The 14,006-nt window shown below is 45.1% G+C and overlaps 1 protein-coding gene across 1 annotated transcript in view; it reads right to left on the bottom strand.

Moving 5' to 3' along the window:
• The window catches only part of C10H3orf70 (chromosome 10 C3orf70 homolog), a 38,020-nt gene extending 24,014 nt beyond the window's left edge, over nucleotides 1-14,006 (bottom strand). The window contains exon 1 of the mRNA XM_075003782.1: nucleotides 13,667-14,006. Coding sequence (XP_074859883.1) covers nucleotides 13,667-13,838 — 172 coding nt within the window. The 5' untranslated portion in view covers nucleotides 13,839-14,006. The remainder of the gene's footprint in view (nucleotides 1-13,666) is intronic.

Genomic DNA, 14,006 nt, shown 5'->3' with positions numbered 1-14,006 from the left:
TACCCATGCATAACTAATGCAGCAGAGATGAGTGTGGCGGCAGTCTAGGGACATCTGGAGAACCATTCTGGCCAACAGCTGACCCTCTGTAACAATAGCCTGGAATTGTTCTCTGCTGTCCTGTGGCAATTGCTCAGTAAAAGCCAGGAGCTTGTTGTAATAAGTAACCTTATATTTAGCCATGACTGCCTTGGAGCTCACAATCTGAAACTGCAGGATTGCAGACAAGTTACAACTTCCATTCGAAAGGATCCAGCCACTTTTGGTATTTGTCACAGGGGTAGTTCTCAAGATGTGCTTCACAGAATTCACCAGCAGAATTAAACGGAGGACAGAAAAATAAAAACTTGGACTCCTTAGAAGGCATGTGGTACTTCGTGCTCACCCTTTTGCATGTTGGAGGAGTGACTGACATCTGCCATCCCTTGTTAGCCGGAAACTGGAGATCCTCATTAACAGACCTCCTTCACAGGCATCTGCACAGTGTCAACTGGCTTTCCAATGGGGTCTTAGAATGGTCTGAAGTCATCAGCAGTGGAAGGAGGGGGACACAATGACAATGAAATCAGAGTCTCAGAGGTCACTTCTTCACGTGTCTTAGACAGCAGCTTCTCAAACCTCTCCTCCTACCAGAGAGGACAGAGGGAGGACGTGAAACCCCAATCTCTCCCCAGGACAGTAACAGTGATCTACTGAACTGGTGCTGATAGGAAGCCCCTGGGTCCCCATGTAGCCAATGCCGGGGGTCCATAAGGGACCAGGAGTAGCACACAGGTTGTTTCAGCCATTTTGCTGAATCACAAGATCCTTTCTGCATGGTAGTGTATTCCCAAACTGATATGGAGGAGAGTGAGTCATCATTTTCCTCTGTGTCATCCCCAAGGGGAAAACGCTGAGTACAGAGGAGAGTGCCACTCTTGTGCCATGTAGCGTCCACTCAGAGTGAGGTCTCGGTACAAGAGTGCTCAGTACTCGCCAGCAACAAGAACTCTGGTTTGTCTGACATGGAAAGGTTCTTTGAATATTAGAGCTCCTGCAGCATCAGGTTCTCCTCTTTACTTACACTGTACCCAAGGTTACTGTGGTTGGAGCAGACAGTACCAGTGGTAAGTTCAGGCTCTGCATATATCTGATGCCAATGCTTGCTCAGTACCACATAACTCTTATACAGGTAACTCCCATCTCAGCTACCTGGACTGGTACTGCTAGCTGGTTAAGGAACAGGACAGCACCTGTGGCCGAGTGGAATCCTTCAGTGTTAGCAACAGGGCATAAGCACCCTACTGGAGCCATTCCTCCCTTTGGAGCTCCACAGCTTTGCAGTTTTGCTTGTACCAGACACAGAGTCTCAATGGTCCTCTCAGGGACCAAGGACTTCAATGGGGACCTGGTCTTTTTTTGGCGATAGCTCCCTAGAGATTGAGTATCTGGGAATCTTCCGCGTGTGCTCCCAAGGCTTCCCCTTCTTAGTGAAAGCACTAAGGGGGACAGGGCATCGGATCTGTCGGGAGAAATTACAGGCTCAGAGGATAGTTACAAGGAACGTTCCACCACCAGAAATCTGAAGTTTATCTCCCTCTTCTTCCAAGCTGCAGATTTGAGGGCTAAACAAAGCACTTCTGGGGGATGTGCAACTCCCCCAGGCAATGGGCATGTTTGCAGAGCCTGTTGCTCACTGGCACATAACTTCCTAGTACGAGAGAGCATTTGAAGCCTAGCAGATCAGGCAAACTCTGCCAGAAGATGACAAGTCTCCCAAAGGAAATGATCCTCTCACCTAAGGCTAACAACTACTAACTGACTGACAGAAAAATGGTAAAGTGAAAAGGCTGAGTACATTCTAAGCAGATATGCTAGTGTTCCGCATCGGGCCAAGGTGGCAGAGAAGTAACTGAAGGTTGTTCACCCATGCACCCTTATAGAGCCTTAGAGCCTACCATGAAGAAACAAAAGGTGTTACTTAGCAACATGGCAAATTTTTTTTTTGGGGGGGAAGGGATTTTTTTTACAGATCCCAGTGGACTTTGGGAACAACCAGGGGACGTCCGTTGTTCCTGCAGTCTGCTAAATCGGGGTCCATAAAACAGAGGGTTTATTGTATTGTATTGGTTTCATTGCCCCAATTAAGGAAAAATAACCATGCTGCCTAAATACTGAAAAGACTTCTTCTGGATTCTCAGTGTTCTTATTTAAAAGGTATTAGTACCAATCATGAAAAACGTGCCTTTTTCAAAATAAAAGAAAAAAAGATTACCAATTATTTAGCACCAACAGTACTTTATGCCCAACAAACAAACAAAAGTCCATGCTCACAAACAAATGAGACTGTTTATAGCCTAGTGTATAATAAAGGGCATATAATCATCAAAATAGTAAGACTAATGCATGATTTAAAAAAAAAAATCACATTTTATAAGACCTTTTATACTGATAATTTTCAAATACAGGTTGAACTTCTCTAATCCAGAACTCTCCCATCTAGCAAACTCCACAGTCCAGCATGATTTTAGTTAGCCAGATGACCACTTATCATGGATGTGGCCAATTTTCCCCAAGGTCCTATAAAGTTTGTGTACAGCCACCGATCGTGGATCTCAGTGTTCTGTGCTGCTAAATAGCTGTAATTTACCCCTAAATACGTCCTAAGAACCCAGGAAGCAGTGGAAGTGTTGGTAATGTGCTAGAAAATACTGACCTCCTGTCATCTGGCAAATTCTCTCATCCAGCACCAGGCAGATCCCAAGGGTGCCAGATGAGAGAGGTTCAACCTGTATTAAAGAAACAGTTTTGGAAATTATGCAGTAATATTATTAAGCAATGTGGAGTACAAGAGCAACAGAAATAGCAATGACAAACGACCTACTAGTAACAGGGGATTTTAACTACCCAGATATCTAGCAGCAATGTTCTTAGAATATATTAGGGGCCAACCCTTTGTTTTTGACTAGATTCCGACCAACCCAGAGGAATTGGTTGTAAATCTGAAGACGGAAGACAGTTCAGATGAATGTGATCATGGAAATAATGGATTTCATTATTGTAAGAAAAAGAAGCAAGAACAGCAGAAGAGAAAACAAAAACAATGGACTTCAAAAAAACAGATTTTAGAAAACCCAGAGAGTGAGTAGATTCCATCCTATGGGAAGAAAAGCTGAGGAGTTCAACAAGATATGGTAGTTTCCAAGAGACAGTATTAACAGCACCACTGCAAACTATTCCTATGCAGTGGAAAGATATGGAGAACAGACAGAACATAAGAACATAAGAACATAAGAATGGCCATACTGGGTCAGACCAAAGGTCCATCAAGCCCAGCATCCCATCTGCTGACGGTGGCCAATGCCAGGTGCCCCAGAGAAGGAGAACAGAAGACAATGATCAAGTGATTTATCTCCTGCCATCCATCTCCTGCCCTTGTTATGAAGGCTAGGGCACCATACTTTATCCCTGGCTAATAGCCATTTATGGACCTAACCTGCAAAAATTTATCAAGCTCTTTTTTAAACCCTAATAGAGTCCTGGCCTTCACAGCCTCCTCGGGCAAGGAGTTCCACAGGTTGACTGTGCGCTGTGTGAAGAAAAATTTCCTTTTATTAGTTTTGAACCTACTACCCATCAATTTCATTTGGTGTCCCCTAGTTCTTGTATTATGGGAAAAGGTAAATAATTTTTCTATATTCACTTTCTCCACACCATTCATGATTTTATATACCTCTATCATATCGCCCCTCAATCGCCTTTTTTCCAAACTGAAAAGTCCCAGTCTCTCTAGCCTCTCCCCATATGGGACCCTTTCCAAGCCCCTAATCATCTTAGTCGCCCTTTTCTGAACCTTTTCTAATGCCAGAGACCATTATGGCACCATAAGGAGTCTTTTAATGATCAAAGGAAAAATCCTGTAAGTGGAAACAAAGATGAATTGCTAAGGAGAAGAAGAAAAGAACAAAGGGACAAAACCAGAAAAGATGAGCCACAAAACAAGGTGTACTTAGCACACGGGTAGGCATTAACATGGCAATGGTTTTGGCCATCATAGTATTTACCTGCACCTCTGCAAGTACAGGCAATTGCAGGTCCCACTGGCCATATATTACCATTCCTAGCTAATGGGATCTGCGGGAAGTGGCATGGACCAGGACACCACTCCCCACAGCTCCCACTGGCTGGGAACAGAGATACGTAGCCAACAGGAGCTACACTCCCCCATACCTGCAGTGGTGCCAGTGAATACAGCAGCAGCAGCCCACCAGGAGGAGCTAACCCTGGGAAACTAGATATGGCTCACAGTCCAGTATTTGCCCACCCCAACCCAGCAAGTTAAAAAAAAATGGTAATACAAATGGGTACTTTACCTTAGGAAGAGGATAATCAGTATGGGGACAGGGGCCAAATCTGAACTGCCTGTCAGTTTTGAACAGACCCCTAAATCTCTCACTCTTTTATTTTTAAGTTATGATGATCATTTTCTCTGGAGTCTGCTCTAGACCTTGATTATACCTTGATGAAGAAATTTAGATCTTGACAAAAAATAACTGACTTCCTACCCCTGCTATAGGACTAAGAAAAAGACAAGGAGAAGTGTCAGTCCTTTACTTAGTGAGAAAGAAAAACCAATAACTGATAACATCAAGAAGGCTGGGGTGATTAATGACTGTTTGCTTCAGTCCTTGTTAAAACAGTGTAACGGCAACCAGATACTAGACACAAGTAAAATTAGCCAGGTGGAAGAATGAAAGCCAAACTAGGAAAGAACAGAATATATAGATAAGCCTGATGTACTTATGTCAGCAAAGCCTAATGAAATTCAATCTAGGACACTTACAGAACGAGCTGAAGCCATCTCAGAACCATTAGCTATTACTTTTCAAAATTCATGGAGAATAGGAGAGGTACCAGAAAAAACAGAGAAGGACAAGCACAGTACCTATCTTTAAAAAGGAAAACAAAGAGAACCCAAGGAATTACAGACTGGTCAGTCTACCTTCGATATTTAGAAAGATATGGAACAAATGATTTTACAAGTATGCTGTCGGCCAGGGGCCTGTATCCAAGATGTCACGGAGGGGTACTCAAGGATTATCCAGCCTTCAGACTACTATCTCGCGCTACGTAGATGAACAGATATTTTGAAGCATAAACTTTCGTGGGCAAAGACCCGCTTCATCAGATGCATGATTGGCAGGTGGGGGGGAGAGGTTCAGAGGCGTATTTAAAGAGTGGGGTCCCTGTAAAACACAGGGCCAGAGCTGAAAAGATCTATTCACTCAGTGTGGAAATGGCCCATTATCAGTAGTATGTATCAAAAGAGGAAAAAAAAGTCAGGTCAGATGGGGGGATGTGGCCCATTGTCAGAACATAATGTGAAGATCAGCAAGAAGTCTGAGATGTTAACACCTGGGGCACAGAAGCTGCTTTTGTAAGACCTTGCCAGCTCTAGCCCTCCCTTTTACTGGGGCCCCACTCTTTAAATATCCCTCTGAAACTGCCCCCCGCCCCAACTCATGCATCTGATGAAGTGGGTCTTTGCCCACAAAAGTTTATGCTCCAAAATATCCGTTAGTCTATAAGGTGCTACAGGACTTCTTGTTGTTCTGGAAGGTACAGACTATCACGGCTTCCTCTCTGATACTTACCTCATGCTAATCATCCATGTGGGTACAATGATACTGCCAGACTAGATGAGCATGATGGTTCTTTCTCATCTTAAAGTTTATGAGAAAAGCTAAAATACTCTATCAAAGAATTACTTGGTCTTTATACAACACTTCCCAAGCCAAGTCTTTAAGCATACATGTAGCAAAAATACACTGGCACCTCAAGTCCAATTCTGTTAAAAGTACAACTCTGGGGTTCCAGATTTTTCCTTTCTTAACATGTTTTTTGACTGTCAAATCCTTATCAGCCAGAAACTTTGCATAATGACCTTCAAATTAAGTATTCTCTGTTAACCCTATCAGCATAAAGTTTCAAATTTAAATGGAATTCAGTGAGGTTAGTCGAGCCTCGTTATAAAGGATAGTGTCTCTGACATGCACAGTTACATTTAAACAGCATATGGCTTTTTAGGCATTAATACAAAGATAGTGTTTAACAAAACAAAACCATCCCTCAAACTTCATATCATGGAGCAACAGATGTTCAGAACCTTTGTTAAATGTGAATCTGAAGAGTTCACAGAAACATCACCTTTTGCCACGATCAAAAAAGCCAAGGAAAGCTACAAACAGCATCAGCCCATTATACAAGTTAAAAAAAAAAGTAGCACTTGAGCTGCTTCTTTATGAATTGCTTAGTTCCAGAAGCCTCTGTTTACTCTATAGAGTTTGAAACAGACTGATTAAAACTTCATTCCTAGTAACAGCAGGGACTTTTCAAATGCTTGTAAGAGACAAAAAGCTCAGAAACCCAAATGCCTAAGAATTGTACTCAACTTGTAATTGTGGAGTGCTTCCAGCTGCCCTACAGAGCTACTTGCATCACAGTGGGGAAGCTTGCATTATTGATGCACTCTTACTTTAGAAAGTTTTGATTACTCATGCATCCACCAGCAAGCAGACTATGAGACTGATCTCATGAAGTGGGTCTCCGTCTGTCCCATAAAAGCTCATCACCAAATAAATCATTTTGTTAGTCTTCAAAGTGCTACATTTCTGCTGCTCTGTTTTGTTGGAGTACAGATGAACACAGCTACCTCTCCGTTACTATTCTCTTCTATGCTTCAGCCTGTTTGCATGGCTGAACAAGAACCAAAGGCTCCACAAGAGTGTGTGTGTGTGGCTGGGGTATGCAAACTCACCTATGATCAAGTCTGTTGACCAAAAAATTCACAGTGCCAGCATACACAAAGAAGGACAGTGCCGAAGGGCAAATGTTTAAAAGAAAACCCTGGATTAAAGCTCTTAGAGAGCTAGGGAAGTCTTACTGGCAGCATTTACAGAGTAAGTTTGAGTCATAACTGAGAAGGGAGTGACGTTGCCAAGAAAATAAAGTGGAATTTCTATCCTGCACCTTTAGAACTTCTCAGGCTTCACTTCAGCCTAAACTAACATTTATTAGAGTGAGGAGATTTGTTTTATATCTATCACTGCTTCAGGGGCCAGGTTTTTAGCCCTTCAAAGAAGTAAAGAAGAGCTACGACGGTGGGGGACATTTTCAAAAGAGCTCAACATCCAGAATCTCCCATGCCAGCCCTTACGACCAGATTTTCAGAAGAGCTTGGCACAGTGAACATGGAGATCTTTTGAAAATTTGGGTATTTATGTATTGGTGCCTTAACAGAAGCTGAGCCCTTTGCGATTCACCCTTTCCCCACCCCCCATATTGGAATAGCAGATGACAAACTATATCCATACCCTGGGACCAAGGACCTAGAGTCTCAAACTATTTTTTCAAACACAGATTGATCTAACCAAACAATCCACCAGGAACTTTAATTGCCCCAGAATACCCTGGAGTTTAGACAGCAATCAGAGAAATCAACAGCCTCTTCAGACACGGCCTTAGGCCAAGGAGAGCAAGATGGTTGCCTTGGGCCCCACATTCCAATTTACTATAGCATCCATGCCCCACCAGCCAGGCCCCACTGTGAGCATGCCGCATTGGGCCATGCCTTCTGGCCTGGCTCCCCTGGGCCAGCTCTGAGCCTCTTCTTGGAGGCTAGAACATTAGGCAGAAGATTTTGTGTTGATGCGTGTGGATGGCGATGGAAGGTGTGCTGTGATAAGGGACTGTGAACGTCTGGGGTTACTGGGTAGGCATTTTCTGAAGAACAATGGCAGTGGAGTCAAGCAATCTACCATCTGTAGAGTGCCCTTCATACAATGAATGAAACTGCAGCCTGAAAAATGTCTGTAGAGAAAGGGTGGTGATTGACTGAGTTACCTATGACATCTCAATGGTCTAGGTATCAGCCTAGGTACGTGGCACAGATACATGCTTTACTGGACAACAAGAAGTCCTGTGGCACCTTATAGACTAAGATATTTTGGAGCATAAGCTTTCGTGGGCAAAGACCCGCTTCATCAGATGCAGCGGGTCTTTGCCCATGAAAGCTTATGCTTCAAAGTATCTGTTAGTCTATAAGGTGCCACAAGACTTCTTGTTGTTCTTGAAGATACAGACTAACCTGGCTACCTCTCTGATACATGCTTTACTGTAGCTGCACACCACACAGATATAACTCAAAGTCAACATGGCTGAGAACTTTAAAAATGGATAACAACAGATATCCAATCCCAGCGATGACTGAAACTGAGTATTCTGAACACAAAGTGCTCTCAGCCATGCTTGTAGCTGTTTCCATCACTTCAAACTGAATTAGACATTTTAGGTTTCAGAGTGACATACAGATGACAATTCTGGAGTCTTATATAAATCATGCACATGCAACACCTTTTAAATTCCCTAAAATAAAAGAGATTAACTAAAACCTAAACTGCAACACAATTGGCTTTTTTGGGGAGGTAGGGAGTAGGCAGTATGTACTTATTACATGAGCACACTTATACACTGGAATACTGGCAAAACTTCATGAAGGGACATCTGGTTATATGCTTCAAATTTACTTAGTCATCAGTAATATAAAGCTCATTGTTTCACATTAGCTAGCTGAGGAATTAAAACGACTTTGGTGAGAAAACCAATTCTATATCCCATGGATAGAAGATTTTATGAAGTCACCAGCAATGGAAGAAAAAAAAAATTGAAAGGTTTAAAATGCATGAATACTATAACAAGTAGCATACTTTTAGACTACCTGAAAACAAATACATTATCAGTAATTTCACAGACTAGTCTGTATAAACTCATAGTACGTAAAAGAACAGTGAAGCCTGAAATCCACACCTTCAGAATTACACATCTGAAGTTTTGTTTCTGTCCATAAAAAAATATTGGTCCATCATACCAAGTCATTTGTATGTGTCTGCTAAACCATAAGATTCTACTGATGCAGAAAGGCCTGCAAGGCAACATGTGTAAATTACCAGGAATTAAATATTAATGTTTTAAGAAATCATCCCTCACAGACAAATCCAACTCTGTTTAAGTCCTGCTTTGGGGTGAACCATGACAGAATGAGTTCTGGGATCAGCCCTAGCCACTGCACAGGCATTCAAGTTCTGTGGGGAGCTCCTGACAGCTGTCCTCTGTGCATCCAGTAAGTATAACAAAATGCCAGCCTTGAAACCCATGAGGGCAAAAGACTTCAGGATGCTAGCCTCAAAACTCCCATTTGAAGCTGTCAGAGCTGATCACTTTGGCACAGGCCCACCAACATGATAGATCTTAGAGATGCAATTTAATATCCTCAAAACATCCAGCTGAGCTTACAGGACTTGGAATACCAAGATCTTCAGGACGCACTGTAATCCCATGCTCTTGGGTCTGTACTCCTCAGACAAACCTAGTGGGAGAACTCAAATAGCTCAAAAGTAACAAATCTACATGTTCCAGAAGGGGGATTCTTGCACCCCAATTGTACTGCATGCACAACAATCCATGACTCTGCCTATCCCTCATTCCACTAAAAAAGAGTGCTGGCACAAGGTTACCTGCTATATAATTAAGGGTGAGAATTTTGAGCTCTCACGCTTACCAGGAGCATGGACTTAGAGTTATCTTCTTCAGTTAATACTCCTAAAACTCCCTGATGAATTAAAATTTGCTCCAAGATATGGAAAAGTGACATCTGTTAACGGAAAACAATGTTATTGGATTTTCCTTTGATAGTGCAAATTCACACCTAAAACATCCATAGCCTCATGTACAGTTCAACAAGAAACACAGGGCTGTTTTGACCGTGCCTCAAACAGTCATTTAGGCCTTTGATCACAATTGAATATGAGATGAATAATTTTTTCCAGAACTCATTTATTTGGTGGGAAAATTTCTGGTGTACAAGTCTCCCTTTCTTAGGAACTTTGAAGAAAAGCGAGTAAATTTCTATGCAATACTGTAGCTGACACAAAAGAATTAACCCTGCAAAAGGTAAAACGCCATCACCAGATCTCTCCTGCTCCCCCCCGCCCCCATTTTTTTTCTTAATTTGGCTGAAACTATTAGCCAAAGCTGTGAATAAGCTCTGGGTGCCCTGAAACTGCATTTTCAGCAAATTTACTATTCACTGGAAAAAAAATGTTGCCTGCTTTACTGAGGAACACTCAACACTTTTAGCAAAAGTCCAATTCCACTAACCAAGACTTTTAAGAGGAATATTGTGACTGCAAACATACTTACACAAATTAGTCAAAATAATTCCTTGGGGACTTCAGTCAAGAGAACCTATACACTGATGCCTTCCTGCTCTATATTTGGTTGCACTTGATGTGAAGGATGACACTGAGTTTCCAAAATCAAGAACAGGTCAGAAGAGAGATTATCATTCAGAAAACTCAAGAGCTGGGCTCACTCCTCCATCCAATGACAATACAATTGAAACACTACAAAATGAGATAGGCCCACCTGAGACCAGAAGGAATAAATGGAAAATACCAAGACAAAGAAACTGTACAATGATGAATGAACTTTTATAACAACAACAAAAGTCAGAAAAAATGAACTGTTGGTCAAAAGTGATAATTCTGGATTTCCAAAACCAAGATTTACATGTGTATATTGTTTATATAAAGACATCCTCTTTCCTGAGCCATCACATACACTTCTCATGCTAGCCGCATCTCCCGCTTTTACACAAAACCTGCAGATGGAAAACTATTAGAGATAAAATGCTAAGTGTTTTATGCTTCAATTTATCAACCCTCATGGGCACAACCACTGTAAGAAAAAACAATCCTTCAGGCTGACAGCCTGAAACTCAGCAATGTTTTTCTGATAAGACAGAATCTCATAAAGACAAACATTTTTGTATGATCAATAGACTGACCCCATTAGTATTTTAGGAGGAAGGAGGATCTTTAAAAATTCATTTGCACAAAAATACAAAGAAAAAAAAAGTTGGGAGATAAAGGAGAGCAACAAAAGTAAACCTTCGGTAAGAAAGCTGGAACATGAACATGCTGTATTTTCTGTAGGTGGAAAGCAATCTATTTGCAAGGGAGGTTGAGAACATCAAAAACCAGACCTTGGAAAGGGACTTTTCTGGCTCAAAATAAACAAATGGTAGACAAGGCCACCTGGGCTGGGGCAAAATGGGTAGTTTGCTCTGCCACTCCCCACCCCTAACAACTACAGGGTCTCAAGGCCAAATCTGATCCAGAGGCATTATGACTTAATACAGAGGGTCACAGATCAGTAAGGTGCCACAAGACTTCTTGTTCTTGAAGCTACAGACTAACACGGCTACCTCTCTGATAAGTGTCACTCATGTTTGACCCAGATCTCACCCTTGCGATCACTGGCTTCATCATACCAGGTCGCCAGGCTATCTGCCAGGCTAAGAGCCCTGAGGCAGAAGTAGAGTCAGGGATGCCGCTCTCATCAGCAGTGGAGCTGGAGCTCAGATTAAGACAATACCAAGAACACCCCCTGACCATATAGAACACAGGAACCCAGTACCCCAGCAGGCAGGTCAGCCTCCAGACAGGCCTAGATCCCCTCTGACCCACTGTACTTTCCCTGGTCTCCCAGCCCAGGAGAGAAGTCAGTGGCCCACAGGTCTACGACCGCTTTAAGCCCCCATTTGCCTCCCCTCTTCTTAAACTCGTTCATCACCATGGTAATTTTTTTGAAGAGTGGGTGTGTTCCAAGTTCCCAGGACCTCTGTGTGGCTCTGATGAGGACTATAGCTAAAATCCATCATATTTTCGCTGCTAGGGAAGCGTTTAACTGGAGAGAGATGTAGAGAAATATGCTAGCACGTGTGATAGTTATGTCCAGAAATTAGATGACTTGGAGAGACAATTAGTGAAATTCATCTAAGGAGGAAAAAAAACCAACTTCCTAGAGATCCCCTAACCTACTTACTTAACATGGCAATAAAAAAATTGCATTGTAAATCAAACTTTCATTATTATTATTATTATCTGGTAAACTCTGCATTGCATATTATTGGAAATGTGTGATCCATCACCTCCTACTATGAAACAGTAAAATAACTGTAATAAGCTTTAGCCAGGTCCTCTGAACATTAACCTGAGCCTAAGTGATGTTAACTTTCCATTGTAACTCTGCCCTCAAAGAGAGCTTTTAAAAATAAACTGATGATCATAGCATATGGATGAAATTTACTCTTTGACCTGCCTTACACAGATGCTAGCTATACTGAAACACCCGTTCGCTATACCAGTCAAAATGGGAGGGAAAGTGCAAAAGTAGTACTATGACACAAACGTTATCCATTTTCATCTAGATACCCAGGATTACTGACAGAACGTCATGCCATTAACATCTCTAAAAATGCAACTCCCCCAAAATTTATTCTTGGAATGCCAAAAACTTTACTTTTATAAAAAAAAAACATCAATACTGTACAATTAAAGAACGCATGAATAAGTTCAAACCAACATTCATTTGGATTTAATTTCTGTATTAGGTATCAAGTTAAGGGAAAGATCCTTATATAGTATGAAGACTTGATGCTGATACACATACATAAACTCTTAGCCTCACTGACTGATGATAGCACTGTACAAGCATTTGCAGACTTCATGAATTTTAGACCACAAGTTACCATCACCATCACCTATTCCAACCTCCAGTTGCCACAAGACTTTTGAGCAAAAACACCTGTGTCTAGACCAGGACTGGATGTGATTAGCCAAGTGAACACCTGGTGGGCTGCCAGCCTCGTTATTTAACTGCTCATCCACCTGCCTGGCTAACCCTCACCCACATGACAGCCTGGGTCCACCTCCTTCCCTTACTCACCACTGCTCCTCTCTCCCACCACTCCGTGACAATCCCACTCAACAGCCCTCACGTACTAATCACCGACAGCCCCGCTCCGCCCCCTCCCCGACTGACCCCCCGACAGCCCCGCTCTGCCCCCCACACCCCGACTGACCCCCCGACAGCCCCCCCGCCCCCACACCCCGACTGACCCCCCGACAGCCCCCGCTCTGTCCCCCGCACCCCGACTGACCCCCCGACAGCCCCCCCGCCCCCGCTCCCACACCCCGACTGACCCCCGACAGCCCCGCTCCTCCCCCCCACACTCCGACTGATCCCCCGACAGCCCCGCTCCTCCCCCCACACTCCGACTGACCCCCCGACAGCCCCGCTCCTCCCCCCACACTCCGACTGATCCCCCGACAGCCCCCGCTCTGTCCCCCGCACCCCGACTGACCCCCCGACAGCCCCCCCGCCCCCGCTCCCACACCCCGACTGACCCCCGACAGCCCCGCTCCGCTCCCCACACCCCGACTGACCCCCGACAGCCCCGCTCCTCCCCCCCACACTCCGACTGATCCCCCGACAGCCCCGCTCCTCCCCCCACACCCCGACTGACCCCGACAGCCCCGCTCTGCCCCCCCCACCCCGACTGACCCCCCCCTCTCCCCGCCCCCTCTCCCAAGCCCCGTTCCGCCCCCCCCCCAGCGCCCTGCCCCCACACTGGCCCTGCCTGAGGCCGGCTCCGGCACAACGCGCCCAGCAGGGGCTGCTGAGAGCCGCCCGGCAACGGCCGCCTCTGACAGACGCGGCCTCGAGCGGGCACCCGGCCCGGCCCCCGCCGCCACCGCCTCCCCGCCCGGCTCTCCCGCGCACTCACAGTGGCACCAGCCCAGGTGGCAGCACCAGTGCAGGCGGAAGCAGCGGCCGTGGCTGTGCGTGGCGCAGAGCGGGCGCCCGGCGCAGGGCTGGAAGTCGGGTCTCCCCGCGCAGCTGCGGGCCAGCGCCTGAGCCTCGTCCCGCTTCTCGCTCTTCCCCGCCGCCCCGCTCATGGTGCCGCCGGGCCGGGCCGAGGGGAGCGTCCCCGCGCCACAGGGCAGCGAGCGCCGCGGGCAGGGCCCGCCCGGCTCCGCCCCACACCCGCTCGCCCGCCGCGCCGCGCTGCGCTGCGCGGGGCCCGGCCAGCAGGCGCCTCCCCGGCCGGCCCGGCTGTGCGGGGC

The sequence above is a fragment of the Carettochelys insculpta genome, chromosome 10 (assembly GCF_033958435.1).
Source record: "Carettochelys insculpta isolate YL-2023 chromosome 10, ASM3395843v1, whole genome shotgun sequence".
In the NCBI taxonomy this organism is placed as follows: domain Eukaryota; kingdom Metazoa; phylum Chordata; order Testudines; family Carettochelyidae; genus Carettochelys; species Carettochelys insculpta.
This window is presented reverse-complemented; position numbering and strand designations above follow the sequence as displayed.